General features: G+C 39.3%; 1 protein-coding gene across 2 annotated transcripts in view; it reads right to left on the minus strand.

Moving 5' to 3' along the window:
- Positions 1-466: 466 nt before the first annotated feature.
- UBQLN1 (ubiquilin 1) overlaps positions 467-26,802 on the minus strand; it is a 29,954-nt gene continuing 3,618 nt past the window's right edge. Inside the window, exons 2-11 of one of the 2 annotated variants that reach the window (XM_054809273.1) lie at positions 16,904-17,055; positions 12,635-12,750; positions 11,194-11,456; positions 10,224-10,382; positions 9,333-9,576; positions 7,613-7,755; positions 6,555-6,638; positions 3,893-4,008; positions 3,401-3,569; positions 467-1,651 (exon numbers count right to left, since the gene is read on the minus strand). In XM_054809273.1, the coding sequence (XP_054665248.1) occupies positions 1,499-1,651; positions 3,401-3,569; positions 3,893-4,008; positions 6,555-6,638; positions 7,613-7,755; positions 9,333-9,576; positions 10,224-10,382; positions 11,194-11,456; positions 12,635-12,750; positions 16,904-17,055 (1,599 nt within the window). In that variant the 3' untranslated portion in view covers positions 467-1,498. Of the gene's footprint in view, positions 1,655-3,400; positions 3,570-3,892; positions 4,009-6,554; positions 6,639-7,612; positions 7,756-9,332; positions 9,577-10,223; positions 10,383-11,193; positions 11,457-12,634; positions 12,751-16,903; positions 17,056-26,802 lie in introns of both variants that reach the window. The other variant, XM_054809272.1, reaches the window with a different exon arrangement.

Genomic DNA, 26,802 nt, shown 5'->3' on the forward strand with positions numbered 1-26,802 from the left:
TGTATGCTGAAGTGTGCTCAACATCTTGCTTTATCAAACTGATTAACAACTTTGAGTTAAAATGAGTAGTTTTAAACCATTTGCAAGCAATTTTTGAGAGCAAACTGAAATTATACTTGTACCATCAAAAGAAAAAGACTGTTCAAACTAAGTGTTTAAAAGCAATACAGGAATTCAGTAAGCATGTTCACAACTACGCTGAGGTGGAAGACCTACAAAAAGCAGATGCTATTCAGTAACACACACAGTAGTGTCTTTTATTCTGTTACCCCCACTTTATCTAAGCTAGTACTCTTCAAGATCATATGCCTCTTACTCTCCTCCCTCCACCTCACACTCCCAGGGTCATTTACAAATCTTAGCCCAGAACTGGTGAATATTCCCTGAGCTTACTCTCAAATGCCAACTCTTACGCTGGTCAGTCATCTTGAATTCTAGGTAATCATCACCTGCAAAAACACTGTGACAAGATACTTAAAGATTTTTAATTCATTTATTACCTGTGCACAAAAGTAACTACCAATAAAACCTCAAAAGATATACAGTATTTTTTACATGGTGGTTAAAAGTAATTAGAATATCACATGACCATGAAAGTAATGTTTCCAATTACAAATCAGAATACATGTTAGAATCTCAATGGAACAAGCCAAAAAAGCCTTAGAAGCAGTTCCAGAGCACAATGCAGCGCCCCTTCACTTTGCACAATGATAAAGGCAATTTAATCTTTGTGAATATTGAGACAGTGTTACAATGCAAGTTTCTGTACAGTTAGATGTAAAGAGGTAACCAGAACAGTAATTCTAGTATATTTTAAATGGACTTGCTCAAGCATTTTTGCTGAGATGGTTACCAAAGATGCTGGAAGATTCTACACCAAAACATGTCTTACGACTTCCCCCCCGCTCCCCCCTCGGCTTTTTTGCATTACTTGTAATCTCATTCTATTGCAGTGTGTAAATCTCTAGAAATGAGCTGTCCCCATTGTATATATTGTTTATACTTCATACAAATTAAAGCAAAAAATGGTAGATTACTCAAGTGGTATAAATTTTACAGCATTTTGCTAGCAAAAAAAATACATGCCAGAATCACAATAAGCAGTATCGGTACTCACAAATTGTAACTTCAATTAATTTGTTTTCTTTTTAATTTGTATTCTACATAAATTACTACTGAAGGCTAATGTTTAAGTAGTAAATAAATTGGACAGTTGTAGGTCAGACAAAACCAGTTCAACCAACTGTAAAAGCTGATATTGTGTCAAAAAAAATCACAAATAATGCAGAACAAAAGAAGTGTGATGCATGCAAGAGTGAAAATGCATTGATTCCCACTGTTTGAAGAAAACTACTGCACACCACCTTAAAATGCATCAGACTGATTTTAGTTATAACAAGACAAACCCAAGAGTCAGAATGAAATAAAGCAAATATTTTAAAGATTTAAGAGCTGTTATCAAAAATAAATTACATTTTTTCAAGTTAAAGAAACACTGCTATGAAGGCTGAGAGCCAAGCAGCCTTTCAATAGCTGCGTTGATATCCCCTCCTGTTGCTATTAGCGCTTGTAAGTTTGCTTCACGATTCAGAAAGCCCATTGCACTCAGCTGCTCCAGTTGTTGCTGAAATCGAACTTCTGGATTTTGTATCTGCTGAGAACAAAATTTCAAGGTATAAAAGCATAACACACATTTAGCAAAGTGCAGGATTTAAACATAGCTGGTGCTGCACCACTCCCTGTCTGTACTAATTTCTGTCTACATTTTTTTCAAGATCCTAAAACTACACTATGACATAAATTAATTCACAATTGAATTATTTTTTAACGAGTCAGAGCAGCTCCAGTTTTTAAAAGTATCTACACTTAGATGACATTCTTGAACTACAGGAAAAGCTGCTCGTTTGACAAAACAGAATTAAAATTAAATTGGGTAAATTTATGTCCCACGAACAGTTTCTTAAAGACATGCGGATAGGTATTTTTTTTAAAATGAAACAGAGTTCAACCTAGTAATGTAGAGCAGCAAGGATAATGATGTCACTGTTGGCAACAGTGAACATCATAGGCTTTTTTCTCCTCCTTGACATAAAAAATTCACCTCCTTTTTAATGCTCCAAGTATTTGTTGACTAAAATTACCAAAATTCTAATAGTTAGAAAGCTTTAGTCTAAGGAAAACCAACAGCTGTGCTTTATGGGATGATCCTGCTCACACAAACATATGGCAAAATTCTGCATGATTTCACTGGTATGATTTTCAGTTCAGAGGCATTTTTGAATCAGAGCAATTACAGAAAAATAATATGCTGGAATAATACTGAGAAGTCACTTTTTGAAATCAATGAGTCTATTTAGATGTCAACACAAAACTTGTGCAGCTACTGCTAATTTTCCTTTTGTTCTAATTCAACATTTTCATATGTCAAGAAATTACTACCAGTATTTAAAATCTGCATATGGTTCCAAATCAAATGTAAAGATGTAACCTGAAATTTAAGAAATGCCCCCCATCTGCTTCCCCCAGTAAAATTAAACAGAATGTTGACTTAGTTGTGTAAGATGTGACAGCATGATAAGCTGAAAGGTATGAGAATGTGGTTTCCTGTGGTGACACTGACCAACACCTCCTCGTGGTCAGATAACAAGAGAAAAATGTCAGTTCAGCGGGCTGCTCTGAAACTCACCTCATGGCAACAGAGGAGGAAAAAGCAGGACTGTCCCTTCCACCAGCAGTCTGCCACTACGCCAGGTATGTGCCAGTGTAAGGGTGCTGTTTCACACAGCACTCTTGGGAGTTAACAGCATGTCTCCTTTCAAGCCAGTCTTGCTCACCACCCTACAACTACTGGCAAAGCTGCTACCTTTGCTTGACTTCTGGAGCTCTCTGGAAACCCTTAATCCCACTCAGGATGTTAACAAAATGCACCGCACTCTGCACCTGCAGGATGTCAGTGAAGCCATACAACGAATTCAGGCTCCACATAACCAGAGCGTGGCTATTCTAAAATGTGGAACAGAGGCTTAGTCACTGCTAGAGAATAGCAGCTAGCAATACAGACCAAAAGCACACAGGCAATGGTGTTCAGCGTGCTTCAGCTTTTCTCTTTGCACTTGTCAGTGTATCTCAATCTGTGTCAATCTTTCCAAGCATTTCAGAAATTCAAGGGTATGAAGATGAGTGTGTAAAAATCAACAGTTCAGAGGACACTTTTACTCAGTTTTGATGTTTTTCCAGCATTTACTTGCACAACACTTTTAAGCCTCCTCTGCTCTCCTTTGACTGGAAGTATCCAGGAAGCTCTCCCCTCAAACATCAGCCTCCTTTCTAATGGTTTACAAAGAAAAAGTAAAGTAAGAATTAAAAAAAAAAAAATCTAGATTATAGTGATGTACGTTACCTGAGCATTTGCACCAGCAAGTGCCTGCAACATTTGCTGGACAAACTGCTGGTGACCAGGTTCAGCAGTTCCTGATGCTGGATTGGTACTTTCACTAGGAACAGAACTAGGTACAGTGGAACCTGTAGGAGCTCCAGTGCTTCCGAATCCACCTAAACTGGGATTAAATCTGCACAAGTGACAGAAAAAGAAATACACCACTTGAATAATAAATACTAGCTTGTCTCTTCTAATTTATTTAATTACTGAGTAAAAATCTTATCAAAGAGTGGATGACAATGTAAGTAAAGTACTAAGACCAGAGTTGTTACTGTTTAGAAGTGCATAGCAGGTGAAATGTGACAGATTCTACAAGTTTAGTTACACTAAAAAAGGCAGGAGGAGTAGTCTTTAATAAAAACTGGATAAGTCTCTACACATATAAAGTATGAACAATGTAACACAAGAACTTTTGTTAACCTTCTTGTCTAAATTTGTAAGACCAATTCTTACCCTGGTATAAGCCCTGGTGCTTCTGCTGCTAGTGTTTGCAAGCCCTGCTGAATCTGTAGCAAAGCCTGCATTGCTCTAGGGTTTGACATAGCTGATAATGTGTCAGGATTCTGCATCTAAGAAAAAGGAGAGAAACTCTTAATCATATGCATGTTTAACGTTAATCTTTATCACTAGATGTTTTATAGAGTCCGACATCATTCCAGAACTTGTTTTTCAACTTTATATTTGAATATTTACATGAAATCCTTCAGGTACTTTTTGTTTTTTGAGAAAACTTTCATAGGTGGTGATCAATGAACTCTCTAGACATGGACAAAGCCTTTCAAATGAGAAGTACACAAGGAAAACTATTTTTCATTACCTCTTCTAGCAGGCTTCATCTTTCAAAGCCATAGGACTGTATTAATGCAACACCATTCTAGAATTAGTCTCCTATATCATACTACTGGTAAGCAACAACACTGAACACAATGAAACTTGACCAATAGATATCCAAGAAAAAGTTATACCATATTTCTTTTTCCTAGCTAAATTCAGACCACAGCAGTGTGAGCATGACTCTTTGTTCATGTCTTCATATCTGTAGTGCCCTCACAGCCTAGAGAAATGCAAACAAATACACTGCACAACATACTAGCAACCAAATGTATAATATGCAAAGGCTCTCACTCTACTGTGACTCAAAAACTGGCTTTCCTATCCACAGGTAATTTAAAAAGTAAATCCTTTTCACTTCTGAAATTAAATGTCCAGAAACCTAACTATTTTAGATGCAAAACTGAAACTAATGGCTTATGCCCCCTTCTGCTTAGAGATGCCACAGGTAAGTGAAAAAGTAATGTGTTTCAGTCACAAATGACACAGTCTTGGTAGCCAGACTGACTTCAAATAGCAGACACGCTTACTAATCTTAGCAGCCTTCATTTTGACAACTAGACCAAATTCCTTCTGCTGCAAAAGTGTTTTTGATTCACGTAGAAATACACAAATTAAGGTCACACTTCTGGTGCAGAGCAGAATTGCAGAACAGGATATGAAAAACTTTGGTCTGGAATATGGGTCCATAATGAGACTTCAGCACAGCAAATTGTTAATATTCTCCATTCATCTCTTGGATTTTTGCCTTCCTCATAGCAAAAGTCAGAGAATAACTATACAGCTGGCAAAGTTTATCCAAAATTTGAAGAGGAAAACATTTTGTGTTCCCTAAAGAAAGCTCCTGCAATTACTTTAAGAAAATATTTAAATTATGACTTACTGTCTGATATTTGGAGTTGTTTTACAGAAATGGTGGCCCAATAAGTCTCAGAACACTTATGTGACCTGGATCTTGTCTCTATTAGTGTTATTAGTTCCAGCTGTTAAGTAGCAGCAATTCTTGTAAAGACTTGTATAAAAGCTGCAGATGGAGTAGCTCACAGGTTAGTTTTCCTAGTTCTGCTGGGCAATTGTCCTTTATTGCAAATGATGCCTTCCATCACGCAGAGAAACACGGCATGGTTTCTCTCATCCAGTCCAATAATATAAATGCCAGTACATAAGCAAGGAAGTATGAGCTGCAATACTGTCAACATTCTGAGAACACCCAAATATTTCTCCACTTTACCTGCTAATGCTGCTGATCATCTGACCTAAGATAAGTGAATACAACAGAACTAGCTGTGCAGATAAACCCCAAGGTGATACTAACAGGAGATATCCAAAGGAAACTGAAATCATTCCTACTGTCCCTTCATTAATTACTATTTATTCACAGATTTCAAAACATACATGTGGTGCTAGCTCCTCAGATACTACTGAGTCATCACAAAGAAGTGGTATTATGACACTACAGCCATTCATGTGGTTGAAACAATTTAAACAGTTTCTTCTGAACACTGACCTTGCTACTGTAATTCATGTATGTGTTAATTATTTTACTCAAAACTGCCTGTGTGCAGTCAGATCCTGGCAACACACATTTACTCTGATTTACAAGGTCTGCCTAATGATGGAACTTGGGAACTGGATTAAGTTTTCAATTCCTAAAAAAAAAAAAATCTTGATTGCTCCTATTTAGGGAACACAGTACTCCTACACACTGTGGCAGCTAATACCAAGCAGATACCTGGGATGGAAGTATAATGTTATTAAGAGGGGAAAATGGTGGTAGGGCAATCTTTACAGGCACAAAGCTTCAGAACCCACTTCTTTCGAATTAGCTAAGGTCTTGGGTCTTTCAAGGGATGCTCTAAGATCTCTTTACCCAAATACTTAATGCAGGTTTGAAGACGTAAGAGGAAAGCATAATGAAACTTCATTCTAGCAGTTGGAAAAGTACTAATCTTTTTAATTGGTGAAACAAATCACATTGCAAACAGGTGTTCTCTGGCTGGTGCACAGTAAGAACAATTATTCCTTCTAAGCAAAGAAGAGCAAGCAAATCTAAGTGGTTTTGCTAGCCGCAGACAAAAATATCCACTAAAAGTCAGGATTACTTTTGGAAGGGATGGAGATATTAAGCAAGAATTTATTAGCAAGGGACAATCTAACTTGGTGTCTAAAGCTAATGAGAATATATTACAGAATCTAGCTTTTAGCCAAATCAAAGAAAGACACCAGTTTATTGAAAATATTGCTGACTTGCACACATTTATTAGCAGCTAGTATTTCATCTTACTTGCTGAAGAAAAGTTGGAAGTTGTTGTCTCATTTGTTCCTGAAGTTGAGGATTTCCAGCAAATAAAGGATTATTCAACATCATCTATGGGACAAAAATACTTAACTTCAAAGATCAAGCAGTAAAAATCCTCAGGGGGTTTTAAGACAACTACTTACATGGTAAGTAATAATTGTCTATGAAAAAAACCTTACAGAATAATAATCATCTACTTCTCCTTTGACCAAAACTTGTTATGCATCACCAGTCTGAACACATTGCAGGTTTGTGGTGGGTTTTTTTTTTTTTGGGGGGGGGGGTGGTGGTGGTGGTTTGTTTTCCTTTGATTGTTTTTCAATCTTTTAAGTGAACAAATTGCCAGATAGTTGCCAAGACAACCTCATTTAAATTACAAGAAAAACCTTTTCTGCTCAGCCTCCACCACAGATCTAAGTGATAGTTTCCCTGTAAACATCACCTGAAGTCAGGGATATTTTCCAAGTGAGTATTTAATACAGAAAAGATCACAGTTTTTTAATCTCAGTTCAGAATTTGACTTTGGATATTACTGCTTTCAGTAAAATTTGAAAGTACTTCTATGATACCGTTCATAAAACAGCATCTGCACTTCTACAGTGAGCATGGGTCACAAAAGAGAAGCTAAAACCAGAATAATGCGTAGGTATGGCATCAAATCCCCTCCCTTCACTTCTCTCCTCCCACACTAGTGGGAGTATTTATTTACTGGCAGATCTACCTTAATTTACAACAAAAGCATTTGCTTTTGTCTAACTGGATCTTATGCTGGGTCACAAGTTTAGGACTTGTACAAAACACAAACTTACAAGTTAATTTAGAAGCATGCCTGTGTGATGTCTACAAATTGAAGAAGCTCACTGCAATAAATTTTTAAATGAAAGTAGATCATTTCAGTGAGGTAGGCATTAACATTAAAAACTGGGCTATTCACTATAGGCAATGTTGAAATGGTGGCACAAGTGAAAATTTAACTGTATCATAGATTCAACTCTTTTTTTACTTGAAGGCACACAATACATTACTAAACCAAATGCGTTTACCTGTACTGCAAAATCAGGATTCTGGCTTAATGACTGCATCATGCTTCTCATATAGGGTGCAGACAACATATTCTGCATAAGTTGTGGGTTTTCTGTTATCTGCTGTAACAAGCTCTGCATTCCTGGTGTGTTGAACATACCAGCTTAAAAAAAAAAAAAGCAAAAGCCACTTTAGTACACATCCTGGCTATCATCAGATGAATTAGACTACCTAAAACCAGGATATAATCACTTGGTTTCTAAAAGTTTTAGTCCCTGAAATACACCTCAGTGTGGTTCTGCTTACACTGACACATTGGTTTGTGTTTGCCTGGCAAAGTTTGGTAGTGGGGAGGCTACAGGGGTGGCTTCTGCGAGAAGCTGCTAGAATCCTCCCCTTTGTCCAACAGAGCCAATGCCAGCCGGCTCCAAGACGGACCTGCCGCTGGCCAAGGCCAAGCCCATCAGCAACAACAGTAGCACCTCTGGGATAATAGAGTTAAGAAGGAAAAAAAAACCAAACAAACTACAACCTAGCAGTAGCTTTTGCAGAGAGAGAGAAGATGTGAGAAACTCTGCAGACACCAAGGTCAGTGAAGAAGGAGGGGCAGGAGGTGCTCCAGGCAGTGGAGCAGAGGTTCCCCTGCAGACTGTGGGGAAGACCATGGTGAGGCAGGCTGTCCCCTGCAGCCCATGGAGGTCCATGGTAGAGCAGAGATTCCACCTGCAGCCCGTGGAGGACCCCACACTGGAGCAGGTGGAGGCACCCGAAGGAGGCTGTGACCCTGTGGGAAGCCCATGCTGGAGCAGGCTCCTGGCAGGACCTGTGGAGAGAGGAGCCCACGCTGGAGCAGGTTTGCTGGCAGGACTTGTGACCCCATGGAAGGGACCCACACTAGAGTAGTCTGCTCCTGAAGGACTGCAGCCCGTGGGAAGGACTCATGTTGGAGAAGTTGGTGGAGGACTGTGTCCCGTGGGAGGGACCCCATGCTGGAGCAGGGGGAGAGTGTGAGGAGTCCTCCCCTGAGAGGGAAGGAGCAGCAAAGGCAGTGTGTGATGAACTTACCGCAACCCCCATTCCCTGTCCCCCTGTGCCACTGGCGGGGAGGAGGTAGAGTAAATTTGAGTCTGGGGAAGGAGGGAGGTGTGGGGGGAGGTGTTTTAAGATTTGGTTTTATGTCTCATTGCTCTACTCTGTTTTCTTGGTAATAAATTAGTTGATTTTTTCCTAAGTTGAGTCTGTTTTGCCCGTGACAATAATTGGTGAGTGGTCTCTCCCTGCCCTTATCTCAACCCACGAGCCTTTGGTTGTATTTTCTCTCTCCCATCCAGTTGAGGAGGGGGAGTGACAGAGCAGCTTTGGTGGGCACCTGGTCTCCAGCTGGGGTCAACCCACCACACACATCTACCCTACAAGTTAAGACAGAGGCTGCATCCAACAAGCAGTCCCACTAAGCATCTACATTATTAGCTGTTTTTGCATTTGCCTCCAAACAGGAAAAATATTACCATTCATGTAGATTCCCTACCTTTGTTATTTTAAGGCAATACACAAGTACTATTACCACTCTTAGTTTACTTTTCATGTTTGTTTTTCTACAGAGGACTTTGATACTAGTCAAATGTTCTATGAAAGTAAATAGCAATAAAAACTTTGAATCAAAAAATCTTTCTAACAAAAGAATCATCTCGGCAAACTCCAAGTATGTTCAAATATATAGAAGTGCAATAACAAACACACCTCCTAGTCCAGGTCCCAAATTTGGTGCAGTTGAGCTCTGTCCTGTATGGCCAGAGGTGCTATTTCCATCACTACTACCGCCACCGCTCTCGCCACTGGTGCTGGTACTTGTCGTGGAAATCTGCGAGTTGGACTGAAGAGCCCAGGGGTTTGGTAGAGGATCTCTATTTTCTGTACGAGATGGATGACTGTCCCCTCCTGTTGATGCATTGCTTACTAAAGAAGCAAATGGGTTACCTCCAAACTACAGAAGAAGGAAAGCAAACCTGTATCATCTACTAAAGCCAACCGGTTTTAAGTCTGCTATAAATAGCAAGTTACCTTTCCAAAATTACACATGAAGACAAATGTTGATGGCTCTTCATCAGTTATACTCACTATCCTACAGTAATTCATTGTAAATATTCTGAAAAGGTGGTGATGATACTGAGAGATGCACCTCCAAAAAATTAAATCACATTTCTTTTTGAAAGCAGTGTTGCTACTACACTGGTATTTTGATCACAGTAAGATTATATCCTGCATTCTGGTTTCCAAATTCAAATCCTTTTTCCTTCTCATCTTAGGTTCCAAGTTACTAACCACACCCTTAAAAAAAAACTTTCCTGGCCCTCAGAATTTTAAGGCAAAGAATTAAAGGAATTCAAATTTAAGTAATACAGAAATTCATTAACTTTAAATTGGTTTTCAAACACACAAAGCAGTATCTGTATTTTTTCAAGCTTAGAAGAACGTGGAATTTTTTAAGATCTTTCCTCTCAAGATTAAAAGGCCACATAGCGACTTCAAGCTTCAAGAATTGTTTTGTCAAGTACACATTTGGACACTTACATTACTTATGCATTTTTTTAAAAAATATTTACTTTCAGTGCATTTGCAATCTTTTCTCACCTGTTCCTGTGCTGCATTCAACATTGGCTCCTGAATATCTGTGTACATACGTCGCAAGGCATTGTATCCACCTGGTATACTTTCAAGGTTGCTCAAGGCTCGGTCTTGGTTTCGCATCATTTCCTGCATCATTGCAGGGTTTCTAGCAAGTTCTAGTGTCTAGGAAAGTGGAACATTTAATCTGTATTAATAAGAAATCCATTCTAAAGTGAAAACAACAGCATTTGGCAATACGTCAGTTACCACTGTCTAACCTAGTTTCAAATTATGGTTAAAGTCAAATCAAGTTGTCAGCTTAGTGGGACTCGACTGAATTAGATATTTAGCCAGCATTCTACTACAACCATCACCACGCTGGTTGGGTCAGGAAGCACTGGCTAAACAGAAGAAAAACCTTGAATGAATTATTATTTTCTTTCTTCATCTTTTCAACACAATACACTCCTACCATTTCTAACATTGTTACAGTAGGTAGTCTATAATATGAAGTTTAAAATAAATATCTACATTTTCAAAAGTATCCATTTGGTTTTGATACCTTCTGCTACACAGCATATCTTATGTACCATCTAAATTTAAAAGCACTCAGAAGTACTCACAGTTAGATAAAATGAAAATGTGTAGTATTTTGGAGAATTACTACTTTCATAAACTCATTGTTGGCTAGACAGCAGAAAGTTTCAAGTGCACATAGGGACATCCAGCTCTAACCTCAGAAGACATGATTACACAGTCTTCAATGTCTTTCAAAACTATGCCGCAGATTTTCTGAATTATCAGTCTATTTCAGACATTAACAACTACAAATACAAACATCGGTTGCCTACAGCAACCTTTTATGCATTTTCTAAGAAGTCTAAATACTTCAAGAATGTTTAAGCACTCATCTAAGCATGTCCAATTCCTGCTCCGTCGTTCACCGTTACAGTATAATCAAAGGTCATGAACTTACAGAGATCCTTCTACATACCTGTCTCATTATATCTGGATTATTCAGCATGTGACTGATTTCTGGATTTCTCTGTATCAGTTGCTGCATTTGAGGGTTAGCCATAATTAACTGCCTCATCAGGTCAGGATTTGAAAGCATGCTCTGAACAAATGGATTTTCCATTATCTGAACCATCATTTCTGGGTTGGACATAAGTTGCCGTTGCATCTGACTTTGCAACTCTGAAAAGTTGGAGGTATTTAAGCCCAGGCTACTCAGACCTGCCAAACCTCCAAGGCCACCTTTAAGAGGATGAAAAAAACAAAATTGAAATTTTTGAAAAAATAAAATTGAGCTTCTAGTACACTTCTAAACACATACAGGTTCTTTCTAAATATAAAATACTTGAATATAGCCCACACTTCAAAAGAATGAAAACTCCATCTTTGCAAGGCTGTTAAGGAGTTATCCCCTAAGAATTTCCTTCTTTAAATAACAAGACACATAACTAAAAATCCAAACTGCATCTGAAATGTAAGTTGTTACAATTCTAACAGCTTTTCTTCTCATTTTCCACAGCTAAGATACAAGCAATGTTTGAGTTTTGGTTCTCCCTGCCCAAACACCTTCTAATGCATTTATAATAATAATTTATCTGTTTCCTCTTGGTTAGACTATAACCAAGAGAGATCTCCCAATATGACTCATATTCCCTATTCTAATTAAAAGTAGAGCTGCTGCTCTTACTAATGCACCAAGAACTAATCATGCTTTGAACTCCCCTTCTTTTCTGAGTTCAAACAAAAATTTGCAGAAGGTACTAGTTAATCTGAAGAACAGTTTATGCCCAAAAAAAGCAATTGCTTACTATTGTTAGCTTTGCAATTCTACCTCTCCCCCACCCTACAAAAGCAAATGACATTAAAAAAAGAACCAAAAACTACTGTGATTATGGTAATAGATAGTATTTTTAAGCCAATAAACTGCAGCCTCTTTATTCATGAAAGAGAAGACTGATAACGCTATCAGACTTGGAACCTGACAAATACTGAACTCTAAGATTAGCAGTAATTTTGTTACTTGTGTTCCAGATCTTGGCTTCATGTTACAGGTACAACTGCATCAGCACTCTCCTCACAGGAACTCAGATGCACTTTTAAGGAGCATAAGGAAGTTTCATTGGAAGGAGTTTCATCACCCATAGTGCCAGAATATAATGTCAGTGGCACCTTGCTACTGAAGGTGAAATAGCACAAGTCTGAAGTTCTGCACATAAAATTAAGGAAACAACTTTTAAGGAAATAACTTACTGATCAGAAACCTTCTACAACCAATACCATAGATATCTGTAATCAGTTTTCTGGGCAGTGTGTTGGTTTGGTTTTTTTTTAAGTTCTGTCTACATTAGAATAAAGCTTCAAGGACAATTACCTGAATCCAAGAGAAGACACCCACCATGCTACCTAACAAATATTCTTACCCAAGCCAAAAGGGTTACTATTTGTTGAAGATGTTGTTGAGGTACTACTGCTCGATGTTGATGTGGTAGCAGTACTCCCAGTGGTGTTTGCTTGTTGAGCTGGGTGGTCTTGTGATCTAAAAAAAAACCCCAAGTTTAAAAGTTGCAAGTTTAACAAGTTAATTTAAATAATGCCATTAAATACAGGAATAGTGTCATACTCAAGAATCTTAATTTACATTTTGATTCTTTCTCAAAAATCACACTATTATCTCTAGATGGCTTCCAGTAACAAGTCTTTCTCAGATATCTGTAATGTCATCAGTTATTCAGAACAGTTTGAAACAGTAAGAAAATGGATGGGCACCACTGCCATTACCCATTACCACCTTCCCACCCTATTCCCAGAATGCTCACCAATGAATTGTTTCCTCTGTCCTTACCTTGCTTTAAGGATCCTTGCCTTATTCAGGTATACTCAAATACTACTGATTACATGCCTGGGGCTTGAAGAAATAAAGCCTAGCAAGATTTAATGCCAGATTTATTTCATGCCACATCTGTAATAGGATGCCTACCCAAATGTGAAATTCAGTTAATGTCTCATTTCATTAGAAGACAAATATCAGAAATCTCAATAACCTTTAAGACTTTAAGAACAGGGTGAAAACATAGTTACACAAAGTTAAAACCAGCATAATTTAGCACAGGCACTAAAGGCTGCTCAAGTCATATACTCACCACACCTTTCTACTGCAGAGGCATAAACATAGGTGCTGCCACGTAGTAAAAGAGATCAAGGAACTGAGCTTGTGTAAAGCTAACCTGGCCTCTATTCAAAGGAAAAGAGGCTAGTTTGAAACCCAGATCAGTTCTCCAGTCTCATTCAACAATCTCATAAATGCCTGATTTGTAAAACTACAGCATGAAATAGCTTACAGAAACTACGAATTCAGACCTCATACAAAGATTTGAGGATTTGACAGTACACTAAATTTCATACCTCAGTTTATCTCAGAGTTTGTTTCAGCTATAGTAAAATTCGCTAAAGCAAAGATGGGAAAAACAAACAAACCAACCAACAAAAAACTCAAACAAAGAAAAAAGCCTAAGACACCTCAAGTCCAGAGGCTTCCCTGAGATTTCTAAGAGTTCTCTGACCCCAGGCTAAACATCAGCCAACAAAACCAGACAGAAACCAAAAGGAACAATGAAATACTTTGCACGCTTCCCAAGTTCTTTCACCAAATCATCAACACTAGCTTATATGTAGTCCATCCGGCCTGCTAATTTGATCAGGACTCTTGTAAATAGGTAAATAAACCATGGCATGCCAAAGTCATGAGGGTATATGGTGTCATGGGATCAAATCACCTCGTTCAAGTTCTTACTGATGTTCTGTATGTGAAGGAGGAGAAATTAATGTGTCCACAAGATCTAACAGTTCTTCTAAAACTTAAGTCCAGAGTGATTCCTATGAATTCAGTTTTATGTATTATAATTTGTATTCCCTTCTTGTTTACTTTCAGGTCTATCAAAACACATACAGATACTGTTGAATGAAAACCTGTTCTAGAGGAAACCTTCCAGACAGACACTAACAATCCAGGAAAGTGAATACCTGGATACTTGGCTTTGACATAAGCTGCCCTGCCATAAGGCATTGGGTGAAACTCCTCAGAAGAACAAGCATTAATACTCTTTAACATTAACAGCAGCTGAGAACTTTGAACACAAGACAGCTACCATTAGCTAAGCAGCTGTAACTTCAGTGAGGACTATTATAGACCGTATACTGACCGTGGATCTTCTGCTGGAGATATTTGTTTTCCTTTGGTCTAGAAAGCACATAGATCTTTCCTCCATAAGCAAAAAAAAAAAAAGTATAAAACCCTAACTGTTTTTTTTAACTGAGAAATGATTTTGAGAAGCGACTGTACTTCTCCACATAATGGACAAGAAAGGTTCTCAAAGTAGCACAGAAAAGTAGACAAGACTGAAAACTCACAGTTCATAGTGCTTCTATGGAAATTAGGGGTATATACCCTCAAGACAACAGTTTGAGTGTCAAGTCTGTCAGCTGCAAGTCTGTGAGTGAAATTCCTGTAAAGTGCACATCATTTTTTATATCCACTTTGCCATTATGTTTCCTCCTGACACTCACAAACAAATTATAGCTGTTGACTTGGAATTTTGTATTCAGAAATTCAATGCATCTTCACTGCCCATTGCTAATCACTCACTGCTACTCTGACATGGCATAGGCCAGGTTACAAGATTACACTGGAAGCCTGTATCATTCTGGAAAATGTAGCACATAGTATTAAAATTATCTCTTTTCAATAAGGATTGCTTAGAATATAGGAGGATTGTTATTTGAAAGTTACACATCTAATATCATTTAGAAGGGAAAAGATCAGATCTAGTTTTGGAAAAGAAAAGAACTTTTGTTTATTCAAATACATGGCAGCAACAATTAACAGAAAAGTAAATGGCATAAAGTGGTTGGGAGCAATTCAATCTTGATACTCATGGCCAAAAATCAGCACCTGACAGACCACACCAGCAGGGTCTAAGTCTTGCCTTTTGGGTCAAGCATAAAATCCAGGTATTTTAGTAAGAAGAATACTGAGATGGTTGAGGACAATGTTATACTTTCTCAAAGGTGATTTTCATTGTCCTGACAATTCTCTTTAGCAGGTCTTAGGAGCATATTTTTAGTTTATTTGAGCAAAGCTAGTACGTGAAAACATTACTGCCTCATTTCAACATAGGGTAGATATATGCAAAGGTTCTGTAGTTTTCCACAGCACTTCGTTGTCCGAGACACTATTATTTTCAGAATGTTTTAATCGTAATACACTCTTCTAAAACCATTTTAATAAATAAAATGGGAGAGAGAGGAGACATGAATTGCAATGCTGATAGGACAGGTGCAGGGATACCAAAAATTCCCCAAAAGTCATAAATGTGGCATTGTGCATGGGTGCTCCTTTAGCCAAAGTACAAGAAGGTACAAGAGCGTGGCACTGGTACTTTAGTACGTATAGTCATTGTAGGTCCAACCTATGAATGCTCTGAAGACTGTGCAAGTCGAGAGCATGCTGCTACCACTGCTTATGAAGTTGCTGTGCCACACTCTAGACTGCAGGCAAAAAAAGCAGAAGTCACAACAACAGCAGAATACTAGTTCAGATGCACAGAGCACAAAATCGCAGTACTAGCTAATACTGTTTACATGATTGGGACAGCTATCAGGCCTAAATTTCAGGCTAGTGAGGCATAGGGCAAGGAAGGGAGACCTCTGCCAGTGCAAAGAAAAGTGTTTTGATAGAGACAAGACTCCAGGACAAGGAGGATAGTCCCACCAGGATGTGAGCATGCAATTGAAGACATCAATTTCAACAGGTGCCTACATTTAATGTTAATGCTAATGTCAACAGGTGCCTAAATTTAATGCTAATGTTACTAATAGGCCTTTGTGATTTAGCGAGGCCTGGAAAGGGAAACCATATTTCTTTTCTCTCCTAAGTTCCATGCTCTTTCCTTTACCATCTGACATTTTCCCACATGAGGAGATCCTCACCACAAACAGGAAACAAGTGGAAGAGGAACAAAAACACTTTCAGTCTAAAACAGCAGATACATTATTGACAAAGCAAGCTAGATGCAACTGAGGAACACATTACCCTACTTGCTGAAAGGACTTTTTATTTGAGCCCTTTCCTTTTGAGCACTTCATAGGAAGTAATGGGCAGATTACATAGCTCAACTGATGTTACTTTTTCATCATCATTTTAAAGTTGCCTCACCAAAACAAACAAACAAAAAAAATCTTAAAATGCAAGTCTTTCTGTTCAGCCAGATAAGTTAGACTAAAGCAGTTCTCCCAAAAATTTTCTTTCCTTGTTTTACCAAAACAGTGAGAATTCACCAGAAGTTTACATGCTTGAAAAGAAAAGCCGCACAACATATCTTTAAGGATGGTAAGAGCTGATATCCAAGACCTATGGAGCAAAAATACAGCCAGCACTCAGCACTAAAACTAAGAAGTTAAATAACAAAAAAGCAGGACAGTTGCATTTACAAACACGTTTCCAATTAAAACACAAGATAAACCAAAGAAAGAGCACTGTAACTTCAGACTGTTATTCTGCACCAACTGTGACTAAGGAGCTGATTAAAGTGATTTAGTTAAATCTAGGTTTGCCCAACAGAAAGCTGTCACATTAAGAATTCAGAGTATTTTTACTTCTGAGAGGTAAAAAGATCACTCATCAGTAAGGTTACCTGTTTTGTGTTTTGATAACCAGGTGAACAGTGAGTCCATCGTGAATTCCATGCTGAGCCAAAGTATCTTGATCTTTTAAAATTTTTCCAGCAAATATCAACACAAGCTGATCAATGTGGGACTTGAAACGCTTAGCAATTTCTTCCTTGAACTAAACAAAAAAGTTAATATTATACATTTATGTAACTGAATACTGAACTATATTTTTTAACGATTTAAGGACAAGCTATTTAATTCACATTTAATGTATTACCCCACTTGCACTGCACATTCTGCTTTACACAATCTAGAAATGCTTTATTAAAGTTTTCTCAACTTTTTGTCCACAGGAAGATGGAAAATAGTCATTTGTTTTCTGTATAATAAGAATCAGAAGAGTTTCACATCTATATCACTAGTTACATAACTAACAGTAACAAAAATCTGATTCTATTTAAAGACTACTGTGGCTTCAATCAGGCATGGATCCATGACAATACATATATACTAGTATATATACTACTTATATATACACTGTAATGTATGTATGTAATTATATACTAGTCAGTATACACTGAAATATATATATATACACACACACACACAACACTGAAGCAATCCACTGCTGAAAGACTGAAGATGCGATGTCACAAGTACAATAAATCTGTCTATACTTTTGCTGGAACTCAACAGAGAAGTAACCTCTCTTCTTAGACATATTTTTGCTGCCTTCCATGTGTCAAAACTAGCACCCCTTTTCACACAGGCAAAAGTTACCTTTCAGGTGGCTCTGCTTTCTCATTCAACACATGACATAGTTACACGAAATGTATTTGCAGCCCAGGGCATGGTGAATAGGCACATTGTTCAGCTGCCCAGGAAATCATACCCTTATTAAAACAACTGAACATGGAAGACCACTGTATACCTTCTTGCCTTCCTAGCCAATAATAACCAGGTTATGCTCTGAGTTCTGACTGAGATTTATTATTCTCTAGAAAAACACTCTCGCTGAAAGCAAAAAATACACAAAACTTAAAAGGAACATATTCAAGAAAAACACTAAAGAATGACTTGATTATAACAAAGTCAGATAAATTTAACAAGCCTAGTCCGTAGGCTAAGTATTTTTAAAAGATCCCAGGCAGTTAGGAAGTCCGTCAGAAATTCACTCTACTTAACATTTTAAAAATTCAGTTGACCATACTACTTTAAAATAAGCATCCATTCCCAAACATCCTAGGGAATTCTCACTCCATATAGGAAAATATTAATCTTGCAATTAGTTATTAATAATTACATTTTATAATAGGCAGAACTAAAAAAGTAAAATCCCACCGTATCATGCTTTAAAGATGAGTCTCTAACTGAAAGACTTTATAGTATAACAAGAAGGAAATAAAAAGAACAGATTAAAAAAAGAGAGAGTCTGAGAGACAACAGAGGTAAAAAGTGTCTGTGTTTGGGTAGGAAGTTGACCTTGGTTAGTTAAAAGTCTACTCACACAGAGTTAGTTCCAGTTCTTGGGGAAACAACATTTAAGTCAGCCTTTATACTGGCAATATTTAAGACTTGCAAGTATTCCAGAAAGTCACTCAGTCCCTTCCTTCCCACAATGGGTTACTTACCTGAATTATTCCTGACATGTTTATCCAGTCTGTTCTCAGAGGTCCTCGGTGACTTTTTTCCCAAGAAACCTATTCCAGTGTTTCACTATCCTATTTCTTCATTGTCCTGTCCACAATGGACAACACCAACAGATTGTTGTTCTCCTTAGAATAAAGATTTGCAGTAAGGCTAATCTTTCCTTGAGGGTTGTGTTTTCTAATCCAATCATTTCCACCGTTCTTTGGATTTTCAAATCCGATTAAATCATTTTGTAAGTGCGGGGCTCAAAACTGGACAGAATATTCCACACCAGTTCTTATCTATACTTAGTGGAACAACAGGATAATCCCCACATCCTGCAAGCTATATTCCTATTTATAAGAAAAAGTGAGAAATTCATGTGGGAAGATATTCATGTAGCAGTGTTGACTTATTTAACAGCTATAAAGTCTTTTCTGCAGAGCAGCTATTCAGGCAGTTGCTTCCTATTCTGCATTCTTCTGGTTAATTATTCTTAATACGCATTTCAAAGCAAGACAAAAACAGCAGAAATACTCACAATTTGGCACAAAACTAATGCAGAAGAACAAAGAACTACCATACTGTGCCTAACCAAAGAGTAGTATCATTTACCATCATCTTTTCCACAATATGTTGTGACAGTGAGATCCACAACTTAATTCTCATCAGAAGGCTGATATTGTAGTACAACAATATTCATAGAATCATAGAATATCTCAAGTTGAAAGGGACCCATAAGGATCATTGAGTGCAACTCCCTGCTTCTCACAGGATTACCTAAAATTAAATCACATGACAAAGAGCATCATCCAGATGCTCCTTGAACTCTGACAGGCTTGGTGCTCTGACCACTTCCCGGGGGACCCTGTTCCAGTGACTGACTACCCTCTCAGTAAAGAACCTTTTCCTAATATCCAGTCTGAACTTCCCTTGACAGAGCTTCATTCTATTTCCTCATGTCCTATCACTGGTCACCAGAGAGAGATCAGCACCTCCGCTGCCACCCTTGAGGAAGCTGTAGGCTGTGATGAGGTCACCCCCCAGTGTTCTGTTCTCCAAGCTGAACAAGCCAAGTGACCTCAACTGGTCCTCTGAAGTCTTGCCCTGCAGACATTTCACTGTCTTGGTCACCCTCCTCTGGACACACTCTAACAGGACATAATAATGTCGTTCTTCAAATCAGTTTATCTTAAATCAAGCCCTGTCCCACATTTCTAGAAGCTGCTATTTACCCATAAGGACAAGGAAACAAAAACCGTTCATAGAACATAACCAAACGGTATCTAGTATTACTAGTATATAGGCATCAAAGGCTATACAATTCCTTTCCCCTACTGGGATGTAATGCTATTTAGATGATCTGCAAAAACTACACTACAGTAAGACATGAATGCAACAGCCAATGTACCAGGACCCCCAAAACAACCTTTATAGCAACATACATACATGATCCAAATGCACAATATATCTCTTTTCCAGCCACAATAATAAAACTTTCAAGAATGCTGAGCCAATTTTGGCTGAGATATATTTACATAAAAAGCCTGACTGAGGTGCAAAAATGAATCAGGGGTCTTCACCAGCTTCACTCACATTCAGCAGAACCTTGGGACTTGTGAAATGACAAGGTATAAGCAGGACCAAGCCCTGTGTTTGACACTTCATTCACAGAAGACTACCACATAAAACCTAGGTTACCATGCAAGATATTTTGCAAATGAGTCTGCTGATCAGCATTAACAGGCAACTATACCATCAATAACAGATTACGTTCATAATCTTTTATTTTTTTGCTGAGGCAGGGGGGAAGAGAAGCATCTATACATTTATAAAACAGAATCCCAAAACCATTTTCAATATATGTGGGTTGTGTTTTTGTTTGTCTGCTGGTTGTTTTTTTTTAAATTGTCAGCATCTAATATATTGCTTCTGGTGAAGAAAAAAAGAAAAATTAAAAATCAAAAGATGAATAAGTCAGTCTTCAGCATCACCGGATCTCTGCCAATATTGGAAGGTGATTAGCCTTAGGTCAGTTTGGCACAAGTCACTACTGTTTGCACTGTGAAATAAAGTAAGGAGGGTGGAAGAGAAGACTCTTTACCATCCTCTGGGGGCAAACACCTATCTTCAGTATTCTCAGCCTCTCACTGTTAATGGTAACTGAACTGCAAGACCACTCCCCCACAGTAAAGGCAAAAATGCACAAGTTTCTTTAAATTCAGACAGTGAAAGTACAAGAGAAATGACTAGTATTCTTACTCCCACAGACCTCATCTGTGTAGTTTTCATAGGACGCCCCATTGCTCTCACTGGCAACAAATAATTTGAGCGATAAGGTCTACAGCACTATGGTAATAAACAGCATAAACAGTGGAGACAACTCTCTCAAACTTTCTTTTCCCTAAACAGAGCTGTGAACATCAATCTAATATGTACTGCCTCAGCACCTCTTATTCAACATATCCTATTAAGAGCAAAGGGAATGAAGGAAATAAGATTATGATAATTAATACATATTTAGGTAGTTCTAAGAAAATAAACTTTGGCATTGTTTAAATCTTCAGTTTGTACAACTGAACTAACTAACACTATCAGTAAGTTACAGTTAAAATACTTTGTCACCTGGGAAAACCAAAAGCAGAAGGAGTTCAAAGTGTCACTAGCTGGAAGTTATGAGCATTTCTATCCAATTCTCATACTGCACTGACTCTTCTTTTTTATTAACATGTAACACTCCAAGCTGTTTCAGCTGATTTGCTTTACTGTTGTAAAATACAAGTTTTATTTCATTGTAATAATACTAGGCATTGTGATACTACAAAGGCGTTCAGTTATATCTGAGCATAGAAAAGGACTTGAACTTGTAAAAATAAAGCATGTTTCACCATACCTAACACCTAGCACAGTCACAGAAATAATTTCGTTGTACTCCTCTAGTAACTGAATACAATAATGTAAAATGATGTCAATTTTAGACATAATTGTTAGATGAATCAGTGGAGAGAAACACAATGGGAATCAGACTGAAACACAAGACTAATATCTAGACAGAGGCCTGCTTTCTTTCCCTAGGGAGAAAAGGAGAAAGCATTCTTAACTGGATTGAATTAATTCAAGGTCACAGGCTCCTCAAAGCATGGCAACTTGTAGATTTGACATGATGTGGTGGGTTGACCTGATTGGAGGCCAAAGTGCCCACCAAAGCTGTTGTGGCACTCCCTTCCTAAGCTGGACAGGGGAGAGAAAATACAACGAAAGGCTCATGGGTTGAGATAAGGGCAGGGAAAGACCACTCTCCAATTACTGTCACACGCAAAACAGACTCAACTTAGGAAAAAAATCATCTAATTTATTACCAAGAAAACAGAGTAGGGCAATGAGAAATAAAAACAAATCTTAAAACATTTTCCCCCTCCCCTCCCTTCTTCCTGGGCTCAACCTCACTCCCAATTTCTCTCCCTCCTCTGGTCTTCAGGACCAGACTGCTCCAACATGGGTCCCCCACGGAGTCACAAGTCCTGCCAGCAAACCTGCTCTGGCGTGGGTTCCTCTTTCCATCAGATCACAGGTCCTGCCAGGAACTTGCGCCAGCGTGGGCTTCCCACAGGGTCACAGCCTCCTTCAGGTGTTTCCACCTGCTCCAGTGTGGGGTCCTCCATGGGCTGCAGGTGGAATCTCTGCTCCCTCATCCTTCCTCCATGGGCTGCAGGGGGACAGCCTGCTTCACCATGGTCTTCTCCACAGTCTGCAGGGGAACCTCTGCTCCAGTACCTGGAGCACCTCCTTCTCCTCCTTCTTCACTGACCTTGGTGTCTGTTCTCACATCTTCTAATTCTGCTCTCTTGCTGCAAAAGCTGCCACTAGGTTGTGGGGGTTTTTTTTTTTCCTTCTTAACTGTGTTATCCCAGAGGCACTACCACTGCTGCTGATGGGCTTGGCCTTGGCCAGCGGTGGGTCTGTCTTGGAGCCAGCTGACATTGGCTCTGTTGGACACAGGGGAAGCTTCTAGCAGCTTCTCGCAGTAGCCACCCCTGTAGCCCCCCCACTACCAAAACCTTGCCAGACAAACCCAAACCACATGTTTTAGAGCAAATCTAAAGCTATTCTCATTGAAGCATCTTGCCCACATTATTATTTTATCTCAAGTTGTTTCTATTATTTTTTTTTTTTAAGGACAGGAACAGTGTAACTTTTTACATTGAGAACATTCACGGTTTTTAGCAGCACAGAAGCACTTCTTGTTCACACTCTCAATTTCCATGTCAAATATCCTCATATTCACACAACTTTAAAAAACTCAGCCCAATACTCCACTAACAAAACTCAGCTTTTTTGTTCTATGTCAACAAAAAAGAAATGCTCAAACCAACCAAGTTAGGACTTCTATTACATCTGTTCAACTTGATTGCCTCTGAAGGTTTTTGCAAGGTATGGGTGGACACCACAGTGTTGATGCTCATTGCTGAACAAATGCATGCTCATACCTGAGCTAGCTAAAGTAAACATTTTGTCACTGAATAAAGCAAATGTCTAAATACACATGAAGCAGAACAGCTGACTAAAACAGAGACAGTTTTGCACTGCCACTTTGCAGAGCAGATCTGTACCTTAAACATTAACCTATGAACATCTGACAAGTTGACCTAGGAAGGGCCTGATAAAGGGTTATTCCAGGCAAAGTAAAAATCTTAGCCTGCAAACTGTGCTTTGATATGTTACCACCATATAACGATTCAAAAGCTTTTGCTGACTCACTCTATGACATCAAAACCAGCAACTGTAATAACATTACTATCCATTCACACAACAAAGAGCTGTGAAAAAGGACTAAAAATAAAAAAACCCCCAACTTTCCCAAATCCTCTCAACCTTGGCTTAATAAGACATATTTAAAAATTAAATTACAGTAACAGTCTGAAAGAGGCCTCAGGGAATTAACATCCAATTCCCACTGAAAAGTAACAGAACACAGGCCCCTAAAAATTGCAACTGCTTTGAAAATACTAAGCTACAACTTTATCTAGATGACAATAAAAAAAGCAAAGTTGCTGACTCTTCCCACACCAAACTCTGTTTAGAACACAGCAGTGGATGACATGGAAGCAAAGGTTTGTATCTAGAGGGCTGAACTGCAGTTACATTCCCAGCAGTCCCTCCAACAGTTCTGCTACAAAGAAAGATTTTCAAACCACAATACCTTGTTTAGCACTGCTGTTTGGAAACACACCCATGATCATTTAAACTTTCAACTGTCATTCCTATTAACATACACAATTAAGCGTATTAGCTGGACTTCAGTCTCTCTTACACCCACGCCCAGAGGCTTCAACAGAGTCTAACTTTGATGAGCTCCAGCTTTCTTTTATACAATAGAATTAATGGCTACAGGTCTCTTGACCCAAGAAGTAAGGAACCACACTCATGGCAATACAACTGCTGATAGTTATGGTGTCCTTTCCTGGTGAATCATACCTGGTAATCTTATGACCATGAATTAAAGTGAGTCAGTGAAAACAGGGTTTCATCATACAATTCTTGGACGCTATACAGAAGGGGAACAAGAACTTGTGGTTTCAAGCAGGAAAGCACTTCTAGCCCACAGCCCATGGTTTGCAGCAGGTAAGGCATAGCTAGAAAGCACACCCAAAATCAGGCTTCTATATACGTCTATTCTGTCCTTCGTGACTTGATGACAAGTTACTATCTTCCTGTGCCCTTGCCAATGACCCATGCTAGTCTGAAAACCAAATTATTTCCTCAAGTCTCTGCAAACAAACCAAACTCACAAAAACTCATCTCAAGAAACAAGTTCACACTCTTGATGAGCTTACAAGGCTAGTAGCCCACACAGGAAAACCGCAGCAGTGCAGCCTAGTGGAAAGGGCTCAGGACACATGTTCTAGCCAGTTCTACCCCTTGTACCCTTCAGCGAGGCACTACACTTCTCCATGCTTCGACTTAGGAGAAATAGTTAGCAATGCTTCCCTTCTTCATTAAAGCACTTTGCAATCTACCAGTGGAAAGCGTTGTACTTGCAATAGAACTAGCCTGTTCTCTAGCAAGTCGCTAAGACTGGAAAAGGGTATAAAAGGATTATGTGCAAAATGGGACTCTTGCAGTAGAGCCCTTTTTTGACAATCTACCCTACACCTTCCTTTTCATGAGGCAGCAAAGATGTTTTATCCTTCAACTTAACTGGGAGGAGCTTCGGCAACATCCATTTTTCCTGAGGAAACACTGAGATGTGAGCTCCTTTTCATCTGACCTAGGTAAGCATCTTTAAATTGTTTGACTTTAGCAAGTTTTAAATTGAAGGTGATACAGAATATAATCATGAGTGGACTACACGCATAACAGCTAACATTCTTTTTAGCCTGTCAGGGAACAATTAACCCCATCAACAACATGAAGTCTAAATGAAAGCACTTTTTTCCATGTCACCATGTAATCCTCAGTTCTTAAGATTTTGACCCAACCTTACTCCCCGGCAGTGATACTCCCTATATAGCCATGGTTTGCAGTCACTAGATTGAGAAGCTGACTGGGCTCTAAAATAAGCATGTAGAATATCTTACCATGACTGTTTATTCATTAGGGTTTTCTCTGCTGTTGACAATTTTAAACAGTACACAGGACAATCTTTAAAAATTCTGTGACACCCCTGACCTATGACTGAGGGTGAGGGATGCTAACAAAACAAACCCACAGGAAATCACAGGAGGAAGGCAGGCCTTCACTGACATGGATAAAGTTTTAAAGGATAAAAAACCTGAAGTGTCAAAATGAACCTATTACTCTGCAGAAAAGTATCAGCACAGAAGACACTTCACAGTGTTATTTAAGTAGGTATTCTTATTTTCCCATATCTGCCAGTCATTTGTCAGAAAACACTTGCTAAGTACCATGGTTAGAAAACTGGTACCTTTGTGTTATATCTAACTAAGCCAGCAGTCAGGAAAGTCAATATACCTTCTTTTAAAGGTTTTTGTTCTACCAAATACCCATCTACCACTGCTCTGTAACAACTTTAATCAAGCTTCCAAAATGTGAAAAAAATTAGGTTTACAAACATGAATCAGAGTACATTGCAAGGTGGACTCCATAAAAAGTCACACAAGTGTGTTTCAATGCACTGAGACATCAGAAAATGGAAAACCTAAAGCTAAACAATTCATGTAGTCAAGTGCCTTGGGTGCCAACAGAAAGCTAAAGCATAATCCTGTATGTGGTGGGTTGACCCCAGCTGGAGACCAGGTGCCCACCAAAGCTGCTCTGTCACTCCCCCTCCTCAACTGGATGGGAGAGAGAAAATACAACCAAAGGCTCGTGGGTTGAGATAAGGGCAGGGAGAGACCACTCACCAATTATTGTCACGGGCAAAACAGACTCAACTTAGGAAAAAATCAACTAATTTATTACCAAGAAAACAGAGTAGAGCAATGAGACATAAAACCAAACCTTAAAACACCTCCCTCCTTCCCCAGACTCAAATTTACTCTACCTCCTCCCCGCCAGTGGCACAGGGGGACAGGGAATGGGGGTTGCGGTAAGTTCATCACACATTGCCTCTGCTGCTCCTTCCCCTTCAGGGGAGGACTCCTCACACTCTGCCCCTGCTCCAGCATGGGGTCCCTCCCACGAGAGACAGTCCTCCACCAACTTCTCCAACATGAGTCCTTCTCACGGGTTCCAGTTCTTCACCAACTGCTCCAGCGTGGGTCCCTTCCATGGGGTGTAGTCCTTCAGGAACAGACTGCTCCAATGTGGGTCCCCCACGGGGTCACAAGTCCTGCCAGCAAACCTGCTCCAGCATGGGCTCCTCTCTCCATGGGGCTCAGGTCCTGCCAGGAGCCTGCTCCAGTGTGGGCTTCCCACAGGGCCACGGCCTCCTTCAGGTGCATCCACCTGCTCCAGATTGAGGTCCTCCATGGGCTGCAGGTGGAATCTCTCCTCCCCCTCATCCTTCCTCCATGGGCTGCAGGTGGAATCTCTCCTCCCCCATCGTCCTCCGTGGGCTGCAGGGGGACAGCCTGCCTCACCATGGTCTTCCCCACAGTCTGCAGGGGAACCTCTGCTCCCCCTCCTTCTTCACTGACCTTGGTGTCTGCAAAGTTTCTCACATCTTCTAATTCCTCTCTCTTGCTGCAAAAGCTGCCACTAGGTTGTGTTTTCTCCTTCTTAATTCTGTTACCCCAGAGGCACTACCACAGTTGCCGATAGGCTTGGCCTTGGCCAGCGGCAGGTCCGTCTTGGAGCCGGCTGACATTGGCTCTGTTGGACACAGGGGAAG

Source organism: Grus americana, chromosome Z, assembly GCF_028858705.1.
Source record: "Grus americana isolate bGruAme1 chromosome Z, bGruAme1.mat, whole genome shotgun sequence".
Classification (NCBI taxonomy): domain Eukaryota; kingdom Metazoa; phylum Chordata; class Aves; order Gruiformes; family Gruidae; genus Grus; species Grus americana.